General features: G+C 38.8%; 1 protein-coding gene across 1 annotated transcript in view; it reads right to left on the minus strand.

Annotated features, from left to right (window-relative positions):
- SEC24D (SEC24 homolog D, COPII coat complex component) overlaps nucleotides 1-24,028 on the minus strand; it is a 56,633-nt gene that overhangs the window by 27,751 nt on the left and 4,854 nt on the right. Inside the window, exons 3-8 of the mRNA XM_082052027.1 lie at nucleotides 23,700-23,826; nucleotides 21,462-21,610; nucleotides 19,259-19,516; nucleotides 18,341-18,462; nucleotides 14,698-14,809; nucleotides 13,254-13,381 (exon numbers count right to left, since the gene is read on the minus strand). Coding sequence (XP_081908153.1) covers nucleotides 13,254-13,381; nucleotides 14,698-14,809; nucleotides 18,341-18,462; nucleotides 19,259-19,516; nucleotides 21,462-21,610; nucleotides 23,700-23,826 — 896 coding nt within the window. The remainder of the gene's footprint in view (nucleotides 1-13,253; nucleotides 13,382-14,697; nucleotides 14,810-18,340; nucleotides 18,463-19,258; nucleotides 19,517-21,461; nucleotides 21,611-23,699; nucleotides 23,827-24,028) is intronic.

Genomic DNA, 24,028 nt, shown 5'->3' on the forward strand with positions numbered 1-24,028 from the left:
GGTTCCTGTTAGCACTCCTGAGGATGATATGCACATGTTACATCATGAGAGAACTTGGACTCATGCCTGTGCTAATCCACAGCTCTGCTTCCCACGTATCAGTACCATAGATGGTACACCACTGCAGTCCTTCCTTGAGATTAGTAGGTATGATTGTCACACTAGCAGCAAAACCACTAAAAAATAAGACAGGCAAGTTTTAGGAAGCTTCTCTACAGAAACAGTAAATAATAATTACAAGGAGGCAGTCTAGGTTAATTGATCACAAGTCTTCCACAATAAAATTAGAAGTTTGATTTTCAGTGATTTATTCTCTGGCTTGAAATTCATTCAGCACTGAACAAAAGGTATTTAGAAATATATTTTACAGAAGTAAATACAACTCTTAAAGGCATCATTTTTGCAGACCACTGCAGGAAAGCTCTAGGTGATCTTCAAAATAGCAGACAGAATTTGGGCTCCACATACTATTAGTACTGTCTTCTCCTTGACAGGCCCAGTCTGTTACATGTGCTGTATGGTCACATCATTGTTAATTTACTCTAAAACAAAATTTTTCATTTCTGCTAAATAGATGACAAATCTAACACCACAGTTTAAAATACATGCACAGCCTGTAACATACAAAGATAACAGGTAAATGGACATATCAGTTCTGTCAAAACCATTTAATACAAACACAGCTGTGACCATGCACTCAAATATCCTTAAGATAGCCAATCAAGCAACATTACAAATAGTACTAATGGAACACGAAGCTCTAGGTTTAGGGAACAAATATTTAAGTTTGTAAATAAATCCAAATGTAACATAGTTGCTTTAGAGATCACACTTCTCCTAGACTAAATTCTGTATCAGAAGGACTTTAATAATGTTTTTCATTCCTTTGTAGCACAAACAAAACCAAAACCTAACTTTGGATTTCAGGACCATTCTGGTCTCCTGGGCTATCATCAACTTTAGAGAGCAAACACATGGGCTTTTTTTTCTTTTTATATATACATAAACACAGGTGGATAGATAGATGTGTGTGTGTATATATGTATTTATATATACGTATATAAAAATATTTTTCAGCACTTGAGAGAAAAGCAACTGACTTAAAATCATGCATGAAAGTCTGAAGAACGGAGAGCTTATTTTCTTCTACAGAACTGGGATTTGTTCTTCGTTTCACAGAATCACAGAATGTCAGGGATTGGAAGGGACCTCAAAAGATCATCTAGTCCAATCCCCCTGCTGGAGCAGGAACAGATGAGGTGACACAGAAATATGTCCAGGCGGGTTCTGAATGTCTGCAGAGTAGGAGACTCCACAACCTCCATGGGCAGCCTGTTCCAGTGTCTGTCACCCTCACTGAGAAGAAGTTTCTTCTCAAATTTAAGTGGAACCTCTTGTGTTCCAGTTTGAACCCATTACCCCTTGTCCTATCATTGGTTGTCACCGAGAAGAGCCTCATGACACTCACCCTTTATCTGTAAACGTTAATGAGGTCACCCCTCAGTCTCCTCTTCTCCAAGCTAAAGAGCCCCAGCTCCCTCAGCCTTTCCTCATAGGGAGATGCTCCACTCCCTTCATCATCTTTGTTGCCCTGCGCTGGACTCTCTCCAGCAGTTCCCTGTCCTTCTGGAACTGAGCGGCCCAGAACTGGACACAATATTCCAGATGTGGTCTCACCAGGGCAGAGTAGAGGGGGAGGAGAAACTCTCTCGATCTACTAACCACCCCCCTTCTAATACACCCCAGGATGCCATTGGCCTTCCTGGCCACAAGGGCACAGTGCTGGCTCATGGTCATCATGCTGTCCACCAGGACCCCCAGGTCTCTTTCCCCTATGCTGCTCTCTAACAGGTCATTCCCCAACTTATACTGGAACCTGGGGTTGTTGCTACCCAGATTCAAGACTTTACATTTGCCCTTTTTATATTTCATTAAATTTTTCCTCACCCAACTCTCCAGCCTGTCCAGGTCTCTGGATGGCAGCACAGCTTTCTGGTGTGTCAGCCACTCCTCCCAGCTTGGTGTCATCAGCAAACTTGCTGATAGTACACTCTAGTCCCTCGTCCAAATCACTGATGAATATATCGAATAATATAGGCCCCAGTACTGACCCCTGAGACACTCCAGTAGATACTGGCCTCCAACTAGACTCTGCTCCATTGACCACAACTCTCTGGCTTCTTCCCTTCAGCCAGTTCACAGTCCACCTCACTACCTGATCATCCAGACCGCACTCCCTCAGTTTAGCTGCAAGGATGCCATGGGAGACTGTGTCAAGTGCCTTACTCAAGTCAAGGTAGACCACATCCACCGCCCTGCCATCATCCATCCATCTTGTTATGTCCTCATAAAAGTCAATGAGGTTGGTCAAGCACGACTTCCCCTTGGTGAAGCCATGTTGACTGCCCCTAATGACCCTCTTATCCCTGATATGCCTTGAGGTGGCACAAAGGATAAGTCGTTCCTTCAGTTTCCCAGGGATGGAGCTGAGGCTGACCGGTCTATAATTACCCGGGTCCTCCTTCTTGCCCTTTTTGAAGACTGGAGTGACATTTGCTTTCCTCCAGTCCTCAGGCACCTCTCCCGTTTCCCAAGATTTGGCAAAGATGATGGAGAGTGGTCCAGCAATGACCTCAGCCAGCTCCCTCAGCACCCGCGGGTGCATCCCATCTGGACCCATGGATTTATGGATGTCCAGATTGCCTAACCCAGTCCTCATCAACCGAGGCAAAATCCTCCATTGTCCTGCCTTCCTCTGGGGCCTCAGCGGTACGGGGCTCCTCAGGACACCCTCCGGCAGAGTAGACAGAGACAAAGAAGGCATTCAGTAACTCTGCCTTCTCTGTATCTTCTGTCACAAGGGCACATTAGACATCATTACTGTGACTTTTTAAATCAACTGACTACTCATGTTTGCATTGCTGAGAACTTTCTACAATAGGAATTCTCTTGCTCCTATTTCTGTGCAGTCGAACATATTAAAGAAAGAAACTTTCATTAGAAAAAAAACCATATACAGGTTTAAGAGTGTATTAACTGGAGGTGGATAAGGTTGTTCTGCTTACTTGAAGGCCTTCTTAAAAATGTTTATAAGTAAACATGCTTATAAGGATAATGAATTTATTTACATTGAAATCAGAAAGAACTGGGAGTACTTTAAGTGTCATGCAGCATTCACAGGCCAACTATGGCTAGCCAATTGCCACAGGAGTACTTAGAAAGTATAAGGAGAATTTTTGTCACGTGAACAAAAGGCAGTACTGAATATCTTCATCTCTGAAGCAAGGATATTTGGGATGAGTTTAATATCCTTTTTAAAAGTTAAGTCTTTTCTACATTGTTAGTTTTGAAGGTCAGTTGCAAAACTAGCTCTTACTTTAAAAATACTGCTTCAGGTAGGAATGTTCATACTCTTAGTCTCTCTCCCACAAACACTTCTGCTACTACGATTGCTAGGATGTTACAAGCAGACTCCAGAACCTCCAAACATTAATAATGTTTGTATGCAACTACCTCCTTCTCTTTTATCAATGTTGAGCTGTGACTGAATGTCACAAGCAGGGGGCTGTGCAGAACTGAGTTATGAGCTACGCAGTCCTGGGAAAGGCACAGACCTGTTCTATTGCTCCTTCAGTCTGGGGCTGAGGGGTAAATCTATGCCACTATTTAGCAAGCATGGATTACCTAATTCTGTTAAACACCATATAAGAAAGCAGCCCCCTCCACCTACTCCCCATCCTACAAGGAGTTTCCCTCCCCAGAGAATTAATGAAGGGACATTCTGTGAAAGAACACTCAGTCTCTCCTATTTTTCTACAGGGTGGCATTAAGAGCCTGCTGTGATTAGGCCCATATGTAACCCGGTACAGCATTTTTTTGATACCAAATAACAAATCACCCAACCACAAACATAGACCATCAACATCAGTTTCCTATTAAACTTTAAAACACATTTTTCGATGTAATTACACACTTTACATGGTTGCATTCAAAATACAATACTGCACTAATATACACAGATAACTAAAATACATATAAACTGAAAATGCAAAAACAACTTCAGTTTAAAAAGCAAAATACAAACTCTTCCTCTGGATCTTACTAAATACCAGCATGTTCTGACTCTGTGAAGTTTCCAAGGTAACTAAGTAACATCCTTGATGGCTTAAAGTTAGAGCTTGCAGAGTCTTATAATGTTTAATTTACTGCTGTTGCTACGATCCACTGTGGCCAGTGCGTAAGAGAAGAGAAACACCATTTCAGGACAGCAGCACGCAGTCCGTAGAGGAAAATACACATGTAGAATGGCAGATGTCATTCAAGCAGCTACTTAGAGTTAGAGGTATCTAGCGAGTAATTTTTACTTGAGTGTAATTTTTGTTGGCAAAGCAAATTATCAATGTCGTTGGCTGGCTAATTAAGTAGATATGATTGTTACTTTTTGTTTTGCTTCTATATTTACTGTTGCTAGTCAGGTTTTTCTTTTGTCATCATCATTCTGAAGAACAGACACGGTCTCCAACTTATCAAAAACTAATTACAACATCTTTAGAAAGGTATTTTTTCAGTCTAAATATCAAATTTGTAAGAAATTAATCAGGAATTCTGATTATAATATAAGTAATGTTTATATAAATGTCAAACTTTCAAGTTATCACACCTATCATTTTCGGAATCACCTCCTTACCATAAAAATGGTGAATGGAATAATATACTACAGAAGTATTTTAAAGAGTCCACTTAAAGAGTGTTTTAAAATGTACACTAAAAAAAAGGCATAAAAAACTAAATCGGGCAATTTACTTGAATCAGGGAAAGCTCTGATGCCAAAGCCTTTGCTAAATTTGGCTCTGAAAGTCCATTCTAGTTACAGGGTGTAGTTACAACCCAACAGGCTAACAAAAACGTTCTCCTACATGAAGCCTTGGGAAGCAATCCAATTCCAAACACTTTACTACCAAATGCAGACTAGCACAGGGCATACTCCATAAAGAACATCTCATCTAATAGAGGATTTATGCACCTCTAAATTAGGCATTGCAAACCTAGCTTACAGGCACTGATCTCCAGAGTGATACAAAAATTTTGAGGTGAGGCACCCGGACATGCTTGAGAGTTCTGGGCTCACTATACCATGCATAGGAGAGTCAGGCACCCCAGAGGAGCTCTGCAAAAAACCCAGACACCAACCTGCTGCTAGCTAGTAGGAAAAACATTTAAAAAGCATTGACAGAGCAACAAATATTGTCCAACACCCATCCTGCTCCATAGCCCAGGCAGACTCAGAACTGAGACTGCAGTCTCACAGTTCTCTCCCAAATGAAGGCATCAACAAGGATGCTTTGGAACTTGTTCTATTTTAATATCTGGAAAACTGAAGAAATAGCAGTGCTTAGGCTCACATTTAACAGTATGCTATACAGCAGTCAGTTCAGGATACAAGTTTACGCTACCTGGACAATCTCTACATGGATTGATTGTTCCAAATAGCTCAACAATGGCTTGGTTGTAAAAATACCAAGGCAGTCCTAAGAACAAGTAGGAACGTCTGGTAGCATGGCCCTATCTCCAAGCTGACTGGCCTAGTTGTAATCTACAGTGCAGTACTGGTACGTATGCTTGCTTTCTGGTCCACTGACTTCTATCTCTGGAAGTTTAAAGAGAGGCAATGAACTCCTCTGTATAAACTGGTAAATGGCTTGGTGGTCAGCCCCCCTTTCCTGGAGGGAGAACACGGGTGTCAACACTGTCAGACTAAGTGTCCTAACTGTTAAGTTATATCACATGTGCAGGGCTTTTACTCTCACTATGTTTTAAAAAAACATGACAACTAACATAGACTACTATGGCAGTGCACCCCAAAGACATTGACAAAATTCTCTGCTGGATCTTGGACAATCCAGAGAACAGAACTGCCAAGCACACAAAGCAGTCTGTCCTACTTACGATTCAGAGATAGCAAATATTATCTCCTCACTGGTCAACACTTACTGGCTGTGCTATGGAGTTACCTACACTGGAGCAAAGTCCAGTTTTATCAACAGACACGAAACAATGTTGAATAACCTAGATATAAAGTGCCATATGAAGTCTACACAAAGGAAAAAGGTCACTGAACATTCAATAAGTGCTGACATTTCATTTCCAGTAGTTGTGACTATGAAGAGGAATCTCACATCAAGTCCCAAGTACATATGGCGATTACAATGTTACAAGCCAACACTGAGAATGCTGAGACAATTTCAGAACACAGAGCAGGGCAACGCTGTTGACAATCTCTGTCAGAACTTCTCCTTCAGAAAGGAACAATAATAATAATCTTTTGATAGTTCAAAAGTAGCTTACCAGTAGTATGGACAATTTTACTGTCTAACCACATAATTCCTGTCTAAAAAGACTCACAGTGTGAAATTGTTGAACTGTACACAAAATTGATTGCTTACATAGGCCTAATCCCCCACAAGGAAAAAGGCAGCAATACAGAGAGAAACTTTAAGAAGAACTTCTGGGTGATCCCAGAGCTACAGACTAGCAAGTCTTACTTCCACAGGGAGCAAATTGGTAGATACTACAGGGGAGAACATTAAAAGACACATGGAAAAATAGGATATACAGAGGAAGATCTGATGCAGCTCTTAAAGAGGGATGTCACGACATATAGATCTAATGAGTTCTGCCAACAGTCAGCCACCATGCAGGTAAGCATGACCTAGCTGATATAACGTATTCTTTCTGAAAAAAGTCTTTCTGTAGAATCCCTCAACAAAAACTATTAAATTAGCTAGGCTCTCTGCAATATGGGCGAAGGGCCTCCTGTGAAAAAGTAACAAGACAGAAATCAAAGGGTAAAATAAAAGTGGATAGATGTTATCAACAAGAACCTCAAGGAACTATTCTGCAGTCTGTGGTATCTAACAAAACCCTAATAAAAAGGAGCAATCAGTAAAATGTTCAGTATGAATCATTTCATATTGCCTGCAAACTAAGCATTCCTCACTTTCCTCAAAGCAGAGTTCTGCACGAGCACAAAACCACTAATAAATGCACGTGTCTATATAAAAATACACTTTAAACCAAAGCTACAGCCCGCTCACCCCTCTTACTATCTGCAGAATAAGGACAGCAGAACCTGAGTCCCCATTGAGCCCAGGGTACACTACAAGAGTGTGGGGCTTTCCCTGATTCTCAAGATTTAACATTTAAATAATGTATTTAAAACCCGAAGGAGCAGACTTGGGGTCTAAAAGAAAATTTGCACTTTAATACTTTACTTTGTTCTTGAAACAAAAAAATATTTATAATATTGTATCATGTGCTAGTTATTCACCTTACTCAATTTTAGCTGCTGCTAATCTTACAGCTCTACCTAGGATATTGAACTATCATCCCTTTAAAAACCATGGCTTTCCAAACCACTTGGCTGCACTGGTGATATTCGAAGTTCGCTATTCTGAAAAGGTTAAATGTCTTGTAACTCAAGAACATCACCGTTTCTGAGAAGTAATTCCATTCCAATTTTATCTTTTAACTACTTAATTAACTGTGGAGAAAATGAAAAGTGAAATATTAAAATCCTACCAATTAATATTTCTACCAAAAAAAAGTCAACTAAATGGGAAAGAATATGGTCGAGAATGATGACACAAATCTGCTAAGGAACAATGGATAAAGTAATTTAGATATTAAAAGCTATAGATAATTATTTGCAGTTGTTTATATTTGCTTTTAAAATATGAAATACTCTTTTAACTACTTTTTGTTAGCAATTAGTATTAAATGTTAAATCAAGATCACATGGTTTATTCAGGCTCTGGAAACATTCATACATCTCCAAAACAAATTCATGTAGGGCTTGGTCTATGATGATAAGTGTGAGAGCTAGTTTATTTTTATAGACCGTTGCTAAAGCACTGGTGGACTAAAAATAAGTTCTGTCAAACAATGATACTGTATTCTCAATCTATAACAAACAAATACTTTCCATAGATCATCCAAATCAGGAGAATGAAAATGAACTGTTAATTTTGAGAAATAATAAATAAGGACTTGGTAAAGATAAGATTCAGAAATGCCTAGAGCTGTTAAGACACAGGGTAGGGGAGGAGTGGAAGGCATGAATGCTTTAACAACCTTTGTTTCAAATGATATACAGCATTCATGTAACATTCACCAGTTAAGAATTTTCTAGATTGGGCCTAACAGGGTTTTTGTAGCCATCTTCAAGAGACTGTGTGCCCTCCGTGAATTCTGACACTTTAACTTTCAACTTGAGGGCTTTTATGAATAAACCCATTTCACTTGCTCAGCTGTTCTGAAGCTCAGTGCTTAATGTGTCAAGTGTTGCTGACTTAACTGTTCTTGCAACATCAAACACAACCCTACAGCCACCTTTATTGAACAGTTTATTTATGTCTTAAATTAGCTCTCACTTGTGATTTAACATTACTGAAGTAAAGCCTCCTTTATGCACTAATCTTCAGTGTGGCCAGGTTTACTATTTGAATTTCAATAATGACTTCTCTAGAATGTTTTCATCATGCAATTTTACCAGGTTACATGTGAACACCTGAAATCCTGCATCTCAGTTGCATTAGATCTTTCTTACTCTTTCAATTATAAATAGTTGCCGAGGTGAACTTTCCTCTCTTGATGTGAAGACTGATATTATAGCTTACTGCTATGGGTATATTTTTATGCCTTGATTTGTATTCACTTATGTTGGCCTTGTGTCCTCACAAATTAGAATTTCTACCAGACTTCGAGATGCTGTGGAACTTCTCAGACACAGTACTACTCCATCAGGTCTAAACTGCATTGACAGTTTCTAGCAGGGTACAAGGCAACAGCATCTTCATCTTTTAATTCCACTGCATTTCTGTAATTTTAAATTTGTTCCTTCCCAGTGCAGGGCAAAACCGTGATTGTTTTGGGCTCGCCCCACCCAAAACACTTATTCAAAAGACATGCATGACATCTTTTCATTTAACGTCATATCTAGCACCACGATTTTTCTTTTTGTTCTTGTTTTCTACCACAGGGATAATTTGCATTGCATTCTTTACTGGAAACACAGATACCTGTTGTACACATATCCAAAAGATGCTCCTGATCAAGTTGGTGTATTTCTCAGCTCCTGACAGGTTTTTCATGGACCTCAGTTTAAAAAAAAAAAAAAAAAAAAAAAAGAAAAGTGTGTATATATATATATATATATATATATACTCACTTTCTGTGCTAACATTCCCACTTCACTTCTGGAGATGGGATGCCAGCCCCTGTGTGTAAACATTCCAGTGACTAATGAACTTATATCTGCCTTTCATATGTGCTGAAATTCTGAATTCTCTTTTTCTAGGTTGGACCTCCAAACTGGAAGAGTATTTCTGAGAAAAATACTGTTCAGTCAATGAACCCAAACTTTTTATTTGAAAGCTCTCAGGACCTTTTATCTCCATCATCCTGTGTTTGTAGTCAAAGGAAACAAACCCTTGAAGCTCAATTGCTAGTTGACTGCTTTTTCTATGAATGTAATTGACAGGCTGTTTTGGTTTGGGTTTGTTTTGTTTTTTAATTCATAATAGACATCAATTCCAAAACTTCAGGGAGTGTTCCAGGCTCTGTCAGCTGGGGCACTATTGTTTCTTTGAAATAAAATCTGAATGAGACATAAGTGAAAAATACCTAATTGGCAGAACAAAATGCTGTTAACCTGCAGAAGCTACGGTAAACTCCAAACAGACTTTCTCACAGGAACTCCTTGTCAATGAGTGACAGGAACAAAACAGATCTGACAGCAAAGCCTATCATCTCCATTACACATATGCCTCTGCCAACTGCAGGACCCCAATTACCTTTTCCTACTCCCTCCTATCCAATTGCTTTAGATGAAGGATATCTCAGGCACTCCTTTCTGCCTGCACACCCAAGAACAGTGCAACACTTCGCTCTGTTGGTCAAAGTGTAAACTTAGCAAGAGACACTAATTAGAGTGCACAACCCTCCAACTGGTACTAACAGGTAACATCTTTTACAAGTTATTCACCAAAATGATGAATATGTTAAGAAAGAAAATAAGGTCTGTACAATTGTGCTCTCCCTCTCAAACACATATCTAATTCTATCATTGTCAGTAGAATTCGCTATTTCATTGCTCTTTTATCAAATTTTTGCTGCAGTTTAGATTGTACAGTGCCAAACAAAGCATGGATAGGATAAAGTATCTGCAGTTATCTTGATATCATCTAGATCACCCGGACAGAACATAATGCTTCATCAATGCAAAAAACAATCCTCTCAATGAATCAAAATCTATGTTCAGGATTGGCTTCCAGAGACGAAGAACAAGCCATCTGAAGACCGTACTGAACCCTTATATTATTTGGAAATGAGAGCAATGTAAGGTTTTTGCTTTGTTTCTAACTGTCTTAGTACAGTAATAGCATAGAAAAAAAAAAATATGGACATTAATTCTATGGCAACAGACCACTGAAAATGGAAATACGTTTTATATACTATTTTAAATTAATTCTTTACTATAAGTGATGATCAAAGCAAAATACTAATTAATTAAGAATCATATTTATGGAACACTCATAAGTTCATTAGTTACTTGTATGACCCTGATAGCCCAAAGCCGTTTAAATACAGCTTTCCTAACACAGAAAGGCATGGTCTTTGCAAAACTCATCATAACGGATTATGTCTACTGTGCAGAGTTGCTAAATTCCCTACAGTTCAGGTGAGATAGGTCAGTTTCTCAGCTGTTCCTAAACACATTACCAGTTGCACAAACCATTTGTGGCAATTTCACATCCATGGTCCACTAAACCCTTGTAGCCATCACTCTTCTTCCTCCTCCATTGAAAAGAAACAGAACTGAAATTCTCTGGGTGCTAACACTGAATATTTTAGAAACTGTGCCGTATCCACAGCTGAAGCTGCAGCAAAGATGAATGAAGGCAAATCATTCATTAAAAGGCTACAAAAACATTATTTTAAACAGTCACTATGTACAACATGCTGTTTATCAAGAGATAAAGAGATAAGACAGATTCCCACTTTGCACTGAGCCCTGTAACATGTGATGAGCATCACCTGCAGGCATTATTAAAAGGCACTTAAAAGACATTCATACAATAGGCTAGATATTCTGAAAAGAACATTCTGTCCCTTGAAGTCACTAGTTCCAGGCAGAATGCACCATACTAGGAAATTCAGAAACACAAATTAGCCCCTAAATGTATTTTACCTCTATTAAAAGTCCAGTTCTTTCAAATTAAGTGACTTTTTAGAATTAAAGTCATTATAAATCCAATATGAAGACCATTTTTATTAAAAGATGTTAAGAGCAAGATCTTACTTTGGCAGTAACAGTGAAAACAAAGGGCACAGACAAGCTAAGATTGCCCAGCATGTCCTACTCTAACACCATCTCCTCAGTTCTTATAACTTTACCAAGCTATAATTGTTCGGACTAAAATTTTCCACGCTGGACTTGCGCCAATTTTGAGACATCTTGCAGAGTTTTTTTAGGCTCTTCCAAGTAAGAGGCTGGGGAAAAATACACTGCTCTTTACAGATTAATGAATTCCACTGACCTTTCCAACAGCCTGAGAGCACTAGCACTTCAGAACTGGTGGGTCACCGAGTACATCTTTTTGCCAATGCTGGGAAAACCCTCCTGAACTTGGCCAAGTGCAAGTGTTTGTACATACTGCTAATTTATGTATGCAGAAGATACTTAGATCACCCTATCTAAACACTCCGCAGGAGACAGGGAAGCCATGCATGGGGGATGTAAATGACTAGGCACAGACTGAAAGACACACAAATGAAGAGCCAGCATTAAAGCAGGATCGGTAAGTGCCATCTGGCCAAAGAAACTGGGATAAAAGGTAGTAAAGGCTGGCTGATAAAGCGAAGGGGTGGAGCAGTAACAGCAGGAGTTTCATCTAGGAGAATATGCAGGGGGGGCAACAAGCCAAGTTTGCACATTCCCCAAAATAACTGGAATGAAACCCAAAATTGCTGTCTAGCAGACAAATGGTGAGACTCAGTATCTGCAGAACTGTAAGTAATACATCCTGTTTCCCTGGGGACCACAAAATAGATAACTACACACTACCCGGCTAAAATAATACTCTTAATTCAAACTACAGAGGTCTGTTGGATTGGAAGTTATCCAGCTTGATGAAGAACAACATCTGTTTTTTTCCAATATATTTTTTAAAAAACCCTAAGAATTTACAAGTAATAAAAAAAAGTTAAAGAAATATCAAAGACTGCAAAACCAAGCCCTGAAAGTCTTTGCAATTTTAATTAGGCTTTTCTGTGCATGCATTTTATGAGTTTTTGAAGACACAATCACATACCACGATTTCCATGAAATCCCTGTTTTTTTTCTAGCAAAGAGTGCTCTGAAAGTTAGTACAGCACATTAGAAGGAAATGCATACTGCAGACCTTTGTTGCAGAATTTAGACGATGTGCAATGGAGGAGGCCGGAGTTGAAGAACAAGAAAGGTGATCCTACAGATGATGCGGTTAAATGCTGCACTTGAAAACTGTTTTTTTTTCCCTGCTACTGATACCATCCTTTGGGGATGCCAGGAAATATGGATAACTATCCTAAGACCATAGGATACTGCCAGTCTGCAGAAATACTTTGCAGATGAACTAGGGATACGTTTGGAATATGAAGGGCTATTAGAGACAGTAATGTGAGAAAAGCAATTGATTAAGTTAGTGCCTTTGAATGAGTGCCAAACAGGGGTGATTACATTTGTCTTCTATGACAGCTCATCCAAGTAGAAAATACCATCATCCTCTCAGTCTGTTGTGAAATTAAATTATTTTGTAAAGAACTAAATGGAAAAATACCATTCTTTGAATGTAACTGTACATGTCTTAAGATTAACTTGATGTAGTTTGTGGTCATCCTCTTTCAAAGTCTTTGACTATACCTAAGTAGTTCCAGCAGAGCAAGCAACTGACAAAGCTGGCGTAAACTACAGGCAGCTGGGGGAACAACAGGAACCCAGTTGTTCAGATTACACAGTCATCAGTCTTGTACCAAACACAGATTTTTAGCCCTTAAAGCTGCACCATGACCCAAGTGCATCTCGTCTTCTGCCACCTCTCTACTCTCTTACTCCTTCACAGTCAGAGGTGAAACACCTTTGCCGCCAACCCAATCAGAGAAGAACAAGTCAGTAATATTTAGGAGACAAAACCACATATTCAGTTAGCCCTTACCTCATTTGTTGGAACAATAGCAAAAGGCTGGATGACAGCTGCCAGTGGAATGCGAGCCTGTTTGGCCATATCTGAAGATGATGGGAAGCAGTAGGTAGTACATCGGATATAGCGAGGGCTGGCATGGCCTGAAACACCCAACATAATATGCAGAATGAAAGGCTGTTAAAAGGAACGCGCCTGTCCCAAATACAAACCAGAAAAATCAACAGAACAACATAAAGCTACAAGCGCTTATGCTAAGTTAAATACATGCTTTTTTTTCCCCTTCCGTGCAAATTTCTGCCCATCTGTCCTCTTTATATATCAGCCCATTCCCTGTCCCTATGGGTAAATATTTTCTTACAGTTTGAGTTTAAAGCAGAGATTTAAACATGTCGAGAAAAAAACACAATTATTTGCAACACAAATCTCAATAGAGATTAGTTTGAAACATATCATAGATCTGAAAAGGAAATAACATGAATGAAATCCCCAGTGGAAATTGTATATAATGAAATGCTGCAGACTGATACGTACTGTCAAGACTGCTCTAACAAGTGAGCTCTGATTCAGAAAATAGAATACCTGTGTTAACATCACCATGCTCATTTATCTTGCAAAATGGTGTGCTGAAATTACTACACCACTTCTTGTAACACACTTAGCTCAGTTCCCTCAATGAGAAACTGTCATGCACTGCAGACCAGAGCACTGAAACACAACATGAGTTCAGAAACTGGCTTCTTTATACTCCTTTTTTAACCATCAAGCTGCAGCTCTGCTCATTTTCTTGAAAGGAATTTCTTTGTTCATCAGAACTGCAAGACCCCATTCTCAGATAATGCCAAAACATCTTGATGTGTTTGTACACTTTTTACAGTTTATCCAAACACAGATAAATATGTGCTGGACTGAATGATACTATTGGTTTAAGCTGTATTAAAATATCAAGTCTGCTGTCAAGAGCAGCACACAGAATATAGTAATTCCAAACTCTGGGAAGAGGCAAAGGCAGATATACTGGCCAAAGGAAAAAATTAAGTCAACTAGACAGCTTGTGTTCTCCCTCTGCTAGTCTCACTGTGTCTTCTAGTGTCCAGCTTTTAAAATCTCAAAAGAATCCAAAAATCATTTAACTTGAAATCTAGAGCCTTGAAAAGTTGTCTCAACTATTAATATTATTTTAAAGGTCAGGAATGGTAGAAGAGGTGAGGGCATAGTGGTCTCAAAGCATTCACTGGAATTAACCCAAGGTATAAAAATTCAACTCCCACTTTTACCCCCGGACCTCACCTTTTATTTTTTTTCTTTTCTTTCAAGGCAGTTCCCTATTTCATGTCCAATTTAACATAAGCAGCATCATTTTCAGACGAGAAATTTGAGAATTTAGTCTTTCTTTTTTTATATAATTATATTTGATTTCACCTAGAAAGACTCCCAAAGCAGTAACAAGGACAGTTACCTTGGTCTTGGATCACGCAGTCTGTGGTGACAAGAGGAGGAACCTGTCCTCTTATGTTTGTAGTATAGATCTGTCCGCCCCTAGAAGCTTTATCGTTTTCAATTACTTGAATCTGATGAATTAGAAGCAAGAACAGTAAGCCATGCATTCAGTTACAATCATAAACAGCTCTGCTAACATCTATACCAAGTAGCACTATTGACATTGCCTTATACACAGGTGCTATAAATCAATCACAATACAGGCTTCAGGGACACTTAACTAGAAAACTATATACGCAGCTGAGCGGTATAACTCATTTACAACTGCAGTTGCCTGTTGGAAATCAGGGTTAACACTACACATTGGGGTGGATAGACCTACATACAGTGAACAAATGAGTTGTTTACAGTAAGTATATTAACTGCTAGAAGGACAGAGCTTCTCAGGAGAGGCTAGCCAGCAAATCAAAGAGAGTAGTGGTGTGAAAAAGTCCTTGCTACTGAATCTGGCCTTACATTCTCCCAGATCAAACTGAAGTGCAAGGCTGCATGACCTTACTCAGATGCCATATCTACCAGGTTATCTTTTGTATGACCATAGTTGTGCCAGCTGCTGTTCTTCACAAATGAATGCACAGGTGATCAGACTGCAATGGTGGGAGGGGTTAGCCCTTATTCCTACTGACTAGGTTCCATGCACAGGGTGGTTAAGAAATAAACAATAATCTACATAGTATATCACCTTCCTAGCTGAGCTATACTTCAGCACTGCCATTTAGAAAGCAGAAATTTAAACTCCTGAGAAAAGCCTTTCTGGCCATGAGGTAGTATTTTCAATACTGGAGCTCAACGTTTTCATTCGCTAGGTCAGACTACCATGTTGTGAGCTTCCTCCTAAAAAGCAAGTAAAAGAGAGCAATCATAGAAAACTTTTATTAATGTGAGTCAGTTCTAATCTCCCCAGGGAAGTGGTGGATTCCTCAACATTGGAGATTTACTCTAGTTGAGGCCTTGTTTATAGCAATTTACAATGTAATGTCATGAAATGCCCAGGAAGCTGGCTTTACTATGTAACACATTCCCATATACTACTTCCCCTGTCACTTCTGCACAGTCCCTCGTTCCTGTTTAAGACTGATACTTTTCGGGACATAACTGAAGCTACACAAAGCTGTATTTTGTTCCACACCATAAACCGGATGACCAATTTGATACCATTATTCCTTCTTTTCCCTCCAAGAAACTATCTTTTTAGTAATCTGGTTCGGAGTGTAGCTGAACAGCTATGAGAGGCAAGAGGAATGAGACAGGGAATTTCTGAAACTGGCTTTGCCACTGCTGCTGGTATCCCATGGAATTATATCTTTACACTGCACATGAATTTCTAATAATAGCTAGGGAAGTTCAGAAGCCTCTGCTGGAAAGCAAACAGAGAAGGAAAACAAAATTAGTCGCAAAGATTCTACTGATCATTGTCCAAGAGGTATTTCCTAACACACTGGAAGTAATCTGGGGCCTGTAACTTTTTTATTCTCTATAAAGTCTTGGTATTGCAATTTAAATATACAATACATTCCTCAGAGAGCTTGTTATATCTTTGCCTGATTACTTTTCCCTGCCTCCTTGGCTTGTATACTTATTGCTAACTCTTGCATTAGGAAGAAAAAGGGTTTGCTCTAAAAAGGTCCACTGGCTGAAGAAAGCAAACCACTTTCAGACTTAGCTCTGCAAAGGATCAATGTACCATGGTATTCTGCAGTTAGCTGACCTAAATATATCATTGTTCTTGGAAATAATAGTTGACAAAGCCCAGATGCTATTTTTCATAGATGTTGTCAGAGCATGTATCAACCTCTAACACATGTAAGAAAATATAAATCAACAATGGCTGCAGATAAGAAGTAAATTTATCTGGCAACACTACTGTAACTATATAATGTAAATATAACAAGAAAAATACACATGGTCATACTTATTCCTCATTCTGAATTAGCTTTTTGCCCTTTACGGACATTGACCCAGATCGTGTTTCTTTTAAACATGTCATTTTGATCCCCTTTGTGCTGCTTAAACAAACCTTTTAACCTATTTTAACGTCGCTGTCATAGCCAAAGTTGTTTATTCTACATGTGTAATTGAAACAAGACATCAGTCCACGCTTTCATGCCAGACCTCCTTCTCCGTCCCTTCCCCCCGCCTTTTTTTTAAATCAGACAAGACCATTTTATTCTTCGTATGTAAAAAGCACCATACTGAAACACTACAAATGATTGACCTAATAAAGGCACTTGTTAATTATTCAGACACTTCATTTATTTTACACAATTCGTTTCAATTACATTTAACTTAAAAATTGCCTTTAACAGGGGCAATTACCGTTGTTATGTTAACCTCTAAGTGATTATCAACAAACATTTTTTCCAAAATTGTGGGGGTTTTATGTCAAAATCATTACTGGATAAAACAAATAATCTCTTCTAGAAGGATAAAGTAATATCCCAGTTTAAGGAGGCAGGGCTGTCCGCTAGTAGACAGTGCCAGGCATTTACACAAATGCTTTTCCCTCATCTCAGTGGAACAGAAACTCTTTCCTGGGCAGCAATACTGCTTCAGCAGAGCCGTGGATGATCCCTTCACCCAGACTAGCTTACAGTGTGGCGGTTAATTCATTTTTCTAAGTAGAAATTTCCAGGTTAAATCTGCAGAACATGGCCTGCTTCAAGAATTCTGACTCTTCAAGGACCTTCTGACCTATTGCCAGAACAAGTATAAGTGTGTACATCAGAATGTGTTTTCCCCATGAGTTCAGCATGTTTTCTCCCCCTATTTCAATCAGCTGTTTTCAATAAAAAGAAGTTAAATGCAACCTGTATCTGACTAGCTATTCCTTTGGGTAACAATAACTTTATTTAAGAAAGATGAACACAACCATAACCTTGTTTTCCCTTTCTCTAACACCATTCTGAGAAGACCAGACACTGTCCCACTGGTGCATGTTCAGGCGTGCTTCAACAGCCATGCCTCTAGAACCTGTAGGAACCTTATACATTAAGTATATTCCAAGCTACTGAAATCCTTACAAGGCTGCAGCAATGAGAGGGATGCTCAGGGAAATAATTCCAGTTGCCTGAGAAACTCCTGTGATCAAACAGTGAGGTGCCTTCTGAGCACGGGACTTCTCAGCATTTCCCAGATTGCAGTTTTAAAGGTCACATACCTATATTCAGCACAAATCCAACTTCAGGTGTCTATCTGTTACTAAGTTTAAGCCTACAAACTTTCTGGAGTGAAAAGGAAAGTGATTAGCTGGATTGAATGCAAGTAATCCTTCAGTACTGCTTACTGTCATACTAACCCTGTTAAGAATTCCTATTAAAGTATACGGAGTCATGGGTATGTCCCACATTAGCTAAAGTTATAAAGCCTCTTCAGTTCTAAAACTAACGTTACGCACTACTCATTTCTCCAAAACTGACAGCACAGATTACAAATGTCACAAAAAACCTCCAGCTCTCCCCTGAAACATGAACAATAACCAAAACCAAAAACCACAACTACAATAAATACAATATTAGCATTGCCATTCCTTTATCCTAAACGCAGCAGAAATTTTCTGTCATTAAAAAATATATATATATATATATCAGTGCCATATTACTTACTGGGCTTGGAATAGAGTCAGGATCAAGTTTTTTCTGCGGTGGACCCGAAAGCTGTGCTGGACCCCCAGGAAAAGCACCAGGATAAGACAGCTGAGATCCTGCCATCTGAGGACCATAGTTTGCTGCAGAGTTACAAGTGACAATTTGAAGTATTTAAGTTACGTTATCAATTTAACATCAACTTTTACCATACATTTCATTCTTGCACAGCTAAATGCAACTTCTCCTTCCCTTCTGTTTTCAGCAAGTAAAAGAAATGGATCATTTTGGCTCATGCAGCCTGTGTTGTAAAGGTAAGCATAAACGAGGTGTGACAACTTTGGTTTCAGGTACGTGCCAAGTAGGAGGGTTAGCAGAGTTTACCACAGCTTCTCAAACCAGGCTATTACGTTACTGAGAATCTCTCCTGTAACGTCAGTCAATGCAAACTGGTCTAGTTAGCTGGCTTTTTAGCTGCCAAAATAACTATTTGACTCAACTATGTCAAGTGAAATAAAGTATGTGTTTTGTATACTATTACAATTCTTTATTGCTATAGTAAAGCATTTTTGAAAGGTGCTTATGAAAGACAGTGTAAGATAGAGAGCAACCTATACCTTTACACAGTATAAGAAAAACTCCCTTCTGGAGCATGTTGTGCTTTAACCCACTGCTAACCAAATAATTCTGTTCCTGACCCAGATTGATCTCTTTTTTTTTTTTTGTTACATTCTCAACAGACTGCTGAACTTTTGAGCAAAAACATAGCCTGCCTTAAATGCACTGATTGACAACGTGAATCTTTCCAGTCTAGAAAAAGAGGATTCAATTTTCATTTTGCCAAGTGGAGCAGAACATCAGCCATGAACAATCACACTTCCACCGGTTATTCTCAATGCATATTTTGTTTTCAAGTACATAACAAACATTTTTCCCTACCTTGCTGAGGATGATATCCAGGCCCTGGAGGCTGTCCTAAGTTAGGATTTGGGGGGACAGATCCAGTGATCCCATCCTGTCTGGCCATAGGAGGCAATGATGGTGGAGCACCAAGTCCATTAACATTATTTGCTAGTGGAGGAACCTGCGATCCAGGTGGTAAAGCAATTTGCTGCTGGGTCGGTGGTGGTAACTGTGGACCCTGAAAAGATGTCGGATGCCCAGAAGACGTGCAAGAGCTCGGAGCAGTGCCAGGACCTGAGCAAGAAACTCTATGTCAGCTGAATCAAAAATGATAACCTACTAACTCTGTGCCGTCGAAGTTCTGGTTTGGATCAATACTTTTGCAACATATTGTATCTCATACTGGTAATACTGCATTATGGGGATTCTGAATGCCTGTTCACATAACAAATCTGACCTCATAGTTTTAAGTCTGAACTGACTCAGACATTCAATTTTTTCTATTTTGGCTCTATTTTCAATGAAACTGTGCAGCTGGGGTGGATGGGGAAAGACAGATGGAGGCTGGCCTTTGACAATTCTTGTTTAGAATACACATAAATCATTATTTGCTTTTGAAATAATATTTAATTTCATAACGCAAAACAACATTATTTTTGCTTAATAATCAATTTCTCTTATGTGGCATGTTTTCATTAGTTTGCATGTGGGAATGACTTGGTATACACTGGTGAGGAATAGCTGCTTGTTTATAAGATACAGATTCCAATTAGAATTAAGAGGACCCTGTAAAAAGGGGGGGCTTTGAGACTTACAATCTGTAAATACTTATTACTTTACAAAACCTACATTTTTTTGTCAAATTTCTATTATTTCAGGAAAATAATTTTCAACTAAGTTAAAAAAAAAATAACCAAAGTCAGGTCTGGAGTAAAAGGATCAATGTGCTAATATACAAATATTAAAATGGAACTCTGCCAGACAAGCTAACTGAAAAAAAAAAAAATCACATGCAAAACACAGGCTCAGGTTCTCAGCTGATACAAGCAACATCACTCCAGTAGCTTTACAAGTAGCTGTGAATTTCAGCACTCTGTCAAGTTATACTGGCTCAGACTTACAGCTGAGGAAAAATCAGAAGAAAAAAAAACCAACACAGAGGCAGAGTTGTAAAGAAAGCATGTCCTCAGTGGTGTGAAGAGTATCTCAGCCTTCTAGCATATAACATGATAAGCAAGAACATTATATTTTAAATAAGGACTGCTGAAGGCCATATAATGAAGGCAGAAACAAACAAACAAAAAGGCTCTAAATAATACAAGCTGCTCTAAATTAAGTGCTGTAGAAGTGCTGAGCCACACTTTATCCTGTATAAAAAGGCCTGAGTTAATTGTGCACTTGCAGTTCAGTACCTCAGGGTTGAATTTGAGCCTAAATTAATTTTTCTCAGGTGAAAAATGTCTAAGTCTTCACAGCCAGTTGTACAAACAGAGGGACAGCCCCATGGTAGGTATGCAGGTTTAATTCAAGACAAATCGGCAACTTGTAAAGTCAGGGTAGGAAGAGTGATATTGTCAGTGCAGTCTGAACTGAAAAATTCATCTTTACACATATGTTACCAGGATATCCACCACCAAAGTGATCTTCATTTAAAAAATTCACCTTCCTAAACACACTGGCCTCAGCAAAACAAGATGCTAAGTAAATTCCATTCACTTTCAATGAAATGGTAAATTTCACCAGGAAATACTCAAGAAAAGCAGATATGACCAAACAGAAAATAAGTGATGGAAAGAATTTTACCTCATGGCTTAGGTTTGAGATGTTCTAACGTCAAAATAAACGCACATAAATTTAGACGAAAAACTAACCTATAGGATTTGGACAAAAAAAAAAATATAAAATAGTGTCAAAACAGAGAGAAACTCTAAAGAGTTGAAGAAAAAATGAAACCCTGTCTGCATGTTATTGTTCATGCTTGGTTGTGACTGACAGGATCACCAAATAATTTGAGAAGTGACTGATGAGGTAGCTGACCTTTATGGAAGGTTCATCAAACATGGCTTCAGAATTAACCTAAGAATATTGATTTAGGATGAGATTAAAAATCTAAAAATTTCAGCAAGTGATAGTGGTCAAAGATTTCATTTTCTGCTTCAATAGAAATTCAGTAAGTTTCTAATTATCACAGTCTCGATAGCTTTAACTGAGAAAAAGTCAATCAGATAGAAGTGATTACCATAGCTATTTAGCTGCATACTGTGGAGCTGGTTAGCAAGTTGTGTTGTAGATGACGTGGACGCAGAATTTGAGTAGGCTGGTTGTGACTGAGGACTGTAGGGAGGATAGGAAGGTCCAGTATTGCTTGGAGGTGGAGGGCCTTGAAACCTAAAGTGAAAAATTAGTGCAGTTATGCAAAAAATTACATCAACCAATCATAATTCTAGAAGGTCTCACACCTTCTAAAGGGTGGTGTGGAAACAATTCATTAGGATAGTCAAATTCTTAAAAGAGTTTGCTCATGTTCTGCTCAGAAAACATATGCTTGTACTAAAAGTCATGAAGCACAGAGAGAATGCACAATGAGAATGTTAAAAAAAAAGACAGTAAATGTTTGTTTGCATAGTTAGAAACAAAGAAGAGAGAGTATGCCATGGCAAAGAGAGAGTGGTAATAAATATACGAAAGTCTGAAGATTAAAGAACACGAGTTTCTGAACATATTGCATCCCTCCATCCTCTTCTCATGCTTATAAAGGAAGATTCCCTACTGTGGATGAGTGAATAAGATTAAGAGAAAAATCTGTGAAGAGAGGAAAATGAAGTGAGAAACTCTTAAGGAGTCCCCTGTAGTAGTGGAAAAAAAGGTGCAGGTGGGGGAAAACTGCTTTATGGTTATCTGACCTGGAAAACAATTCATGCAAGAAAAAGAACTAAAGAAAATAAAGAGGTAACATACATATGGCTTATAAAGATATTTTCTAACAGACTATTTCACTCCAGAAAAGTAAGATTTCAGGCTACCTCCCAAAGAAGATCTACATTGATTTTCCCATAACCACTTCTAACACTGAGGAGGGTACTAGCTATATTCAAGAGAAGTAGAATTCATTTCCTTGAAATTTTGCTGTGGATATAGAGGCTCTCAGCAATTCGGGAATAAAACAAATCAGGTAAAAACAGGAGATGTACAGCTGTCAGGGCAATGACTAGAAGTTAAGAAAGAGAATCGGTATTTTGCTGGGTTGGTCACATCAATTTGTCTCTGTTCACCTTGTTTTTTCTTTCCTTGTTTTTACATCTTCAGGACAACAAGCACTTCTCCCTCTGCATTGTCCTGTAGAATCAATCACCAGTCTCTGGGTCTTTACACAGTGATAACACAATGACAACAAACAAACTTCCTATTTTGATGCCTAATGAAACATATACGTGGCTTTATTTGAACACAACTATACAACAACTAAAAAGAACAGAATCAGGTTAAGATTTCAACGAATTAAAATGAGAATGTTGTTAGACAGCATCAAGTTCACTAAAACTAAAATAGCTATCAGTGCCCAAATTCTAACTCTGTCACATCTGGTAGGTGAGCATAATAATTAACATTTGACAGAATTAAATAAAAGAGCTAAGCATATTTACCCACTTAGAACTACCTGCAATACAACCACTGTATAATAAAGCTTGTCTATTCCCTTGTACCATCATTTTTCCAGTATTTCTTTTTACAGTTTCCTCCTGTCCCTATTTTCTCCCTTCCCCACTCCTCTCTCCTCTGTTTCTTCCTGTAAGCTCGGGAGGCAAGACAGCAGCACTTCAAATCGACTATGAAGAGTTTATGTCAAATCTAAGCAAAAGAGTAGCAGTCATCCACCTGAGAGAGTATAGCAAACCTGCAGTAAAAATGGCTTTAAGGAACCCTATATGGAGCTTTGGCTGTGATCCCACAACAATGAAGCAAAGACATCCTAACAATGGAGGGAAACAATGGAGGGAGGGGAGTAACTACAGATATAGAGGCATGCACCAGCTTCTAGTCAAAACTCGCTGGCAACTATTATTAAGTAACAACTACTTGGTACCTCATAGCAAAGGAGAGTTAAGATATCATAAAGTGATCCAAAAAAATAACGTAACTTCAATATCAAACAGCACTTACAACACTTTACTGCTTATAGCAACTTACTGCTGCTTTGAAGCAATGGGTCTAAGATCAAGCAGAAAGAATAACTAAAAATAAAACAGCCCATGGTAGAGACCTGACTTGCTGTAAAATGGAACTTAATGAGATTACAGATCACATCTGGCAGTTTAACATCACAGGGAACCAAACTAAAAGATCCAGTTCAGAATTGGAATAAGTCAGAACTGCTGAAGATAAAAGGGATGCCATACTTAAATATCAGTGAAGCTGCCAAAGAGAGGAAACAGAGGTCAAATAGCTTAGATCTCATGTATTAATTCTTGAAAGTCACCTATGTGGCTGTTGCCCTGGCGCACTGGGCCCATTGTGGAAGTTGGTCTGGTTGAACTGGTGTGTACCAGGTGGTGGAGGCCCAACGGGAGCCGAAGATCCTAAAGGCGCAGTTGATTTTGGAATACCTGCAAAAGAAGAAGTACTTTCATGTAAGAACCCCGTAAGAAAGCACAAGAACACCAAGCAATCCTAGTGTATGGCCCAGCTCTAGCAATAAGAATACCGGCTCCAGGTGGCCTTGCTTGAGCAGGGGGGTTGGACTAGATGACCTCCAGATGTCCCTTCCAATCTCAGTCATTCTGTGATTCCATAAGAAAGGACAGATTT

This window comes from Streptopelia decaocto, assembly GCF_964273445.1.
Source record: "Streptopelia decaocto genome assembly, chromosome: 4".
Classification (NCBI taxonomy): domain Eukaryota; kingdom Metazoa; phylum Chordata; class Aves; order Columbiformes; family Columbidae; genus Streptopelia; species Streptopelia decaocto.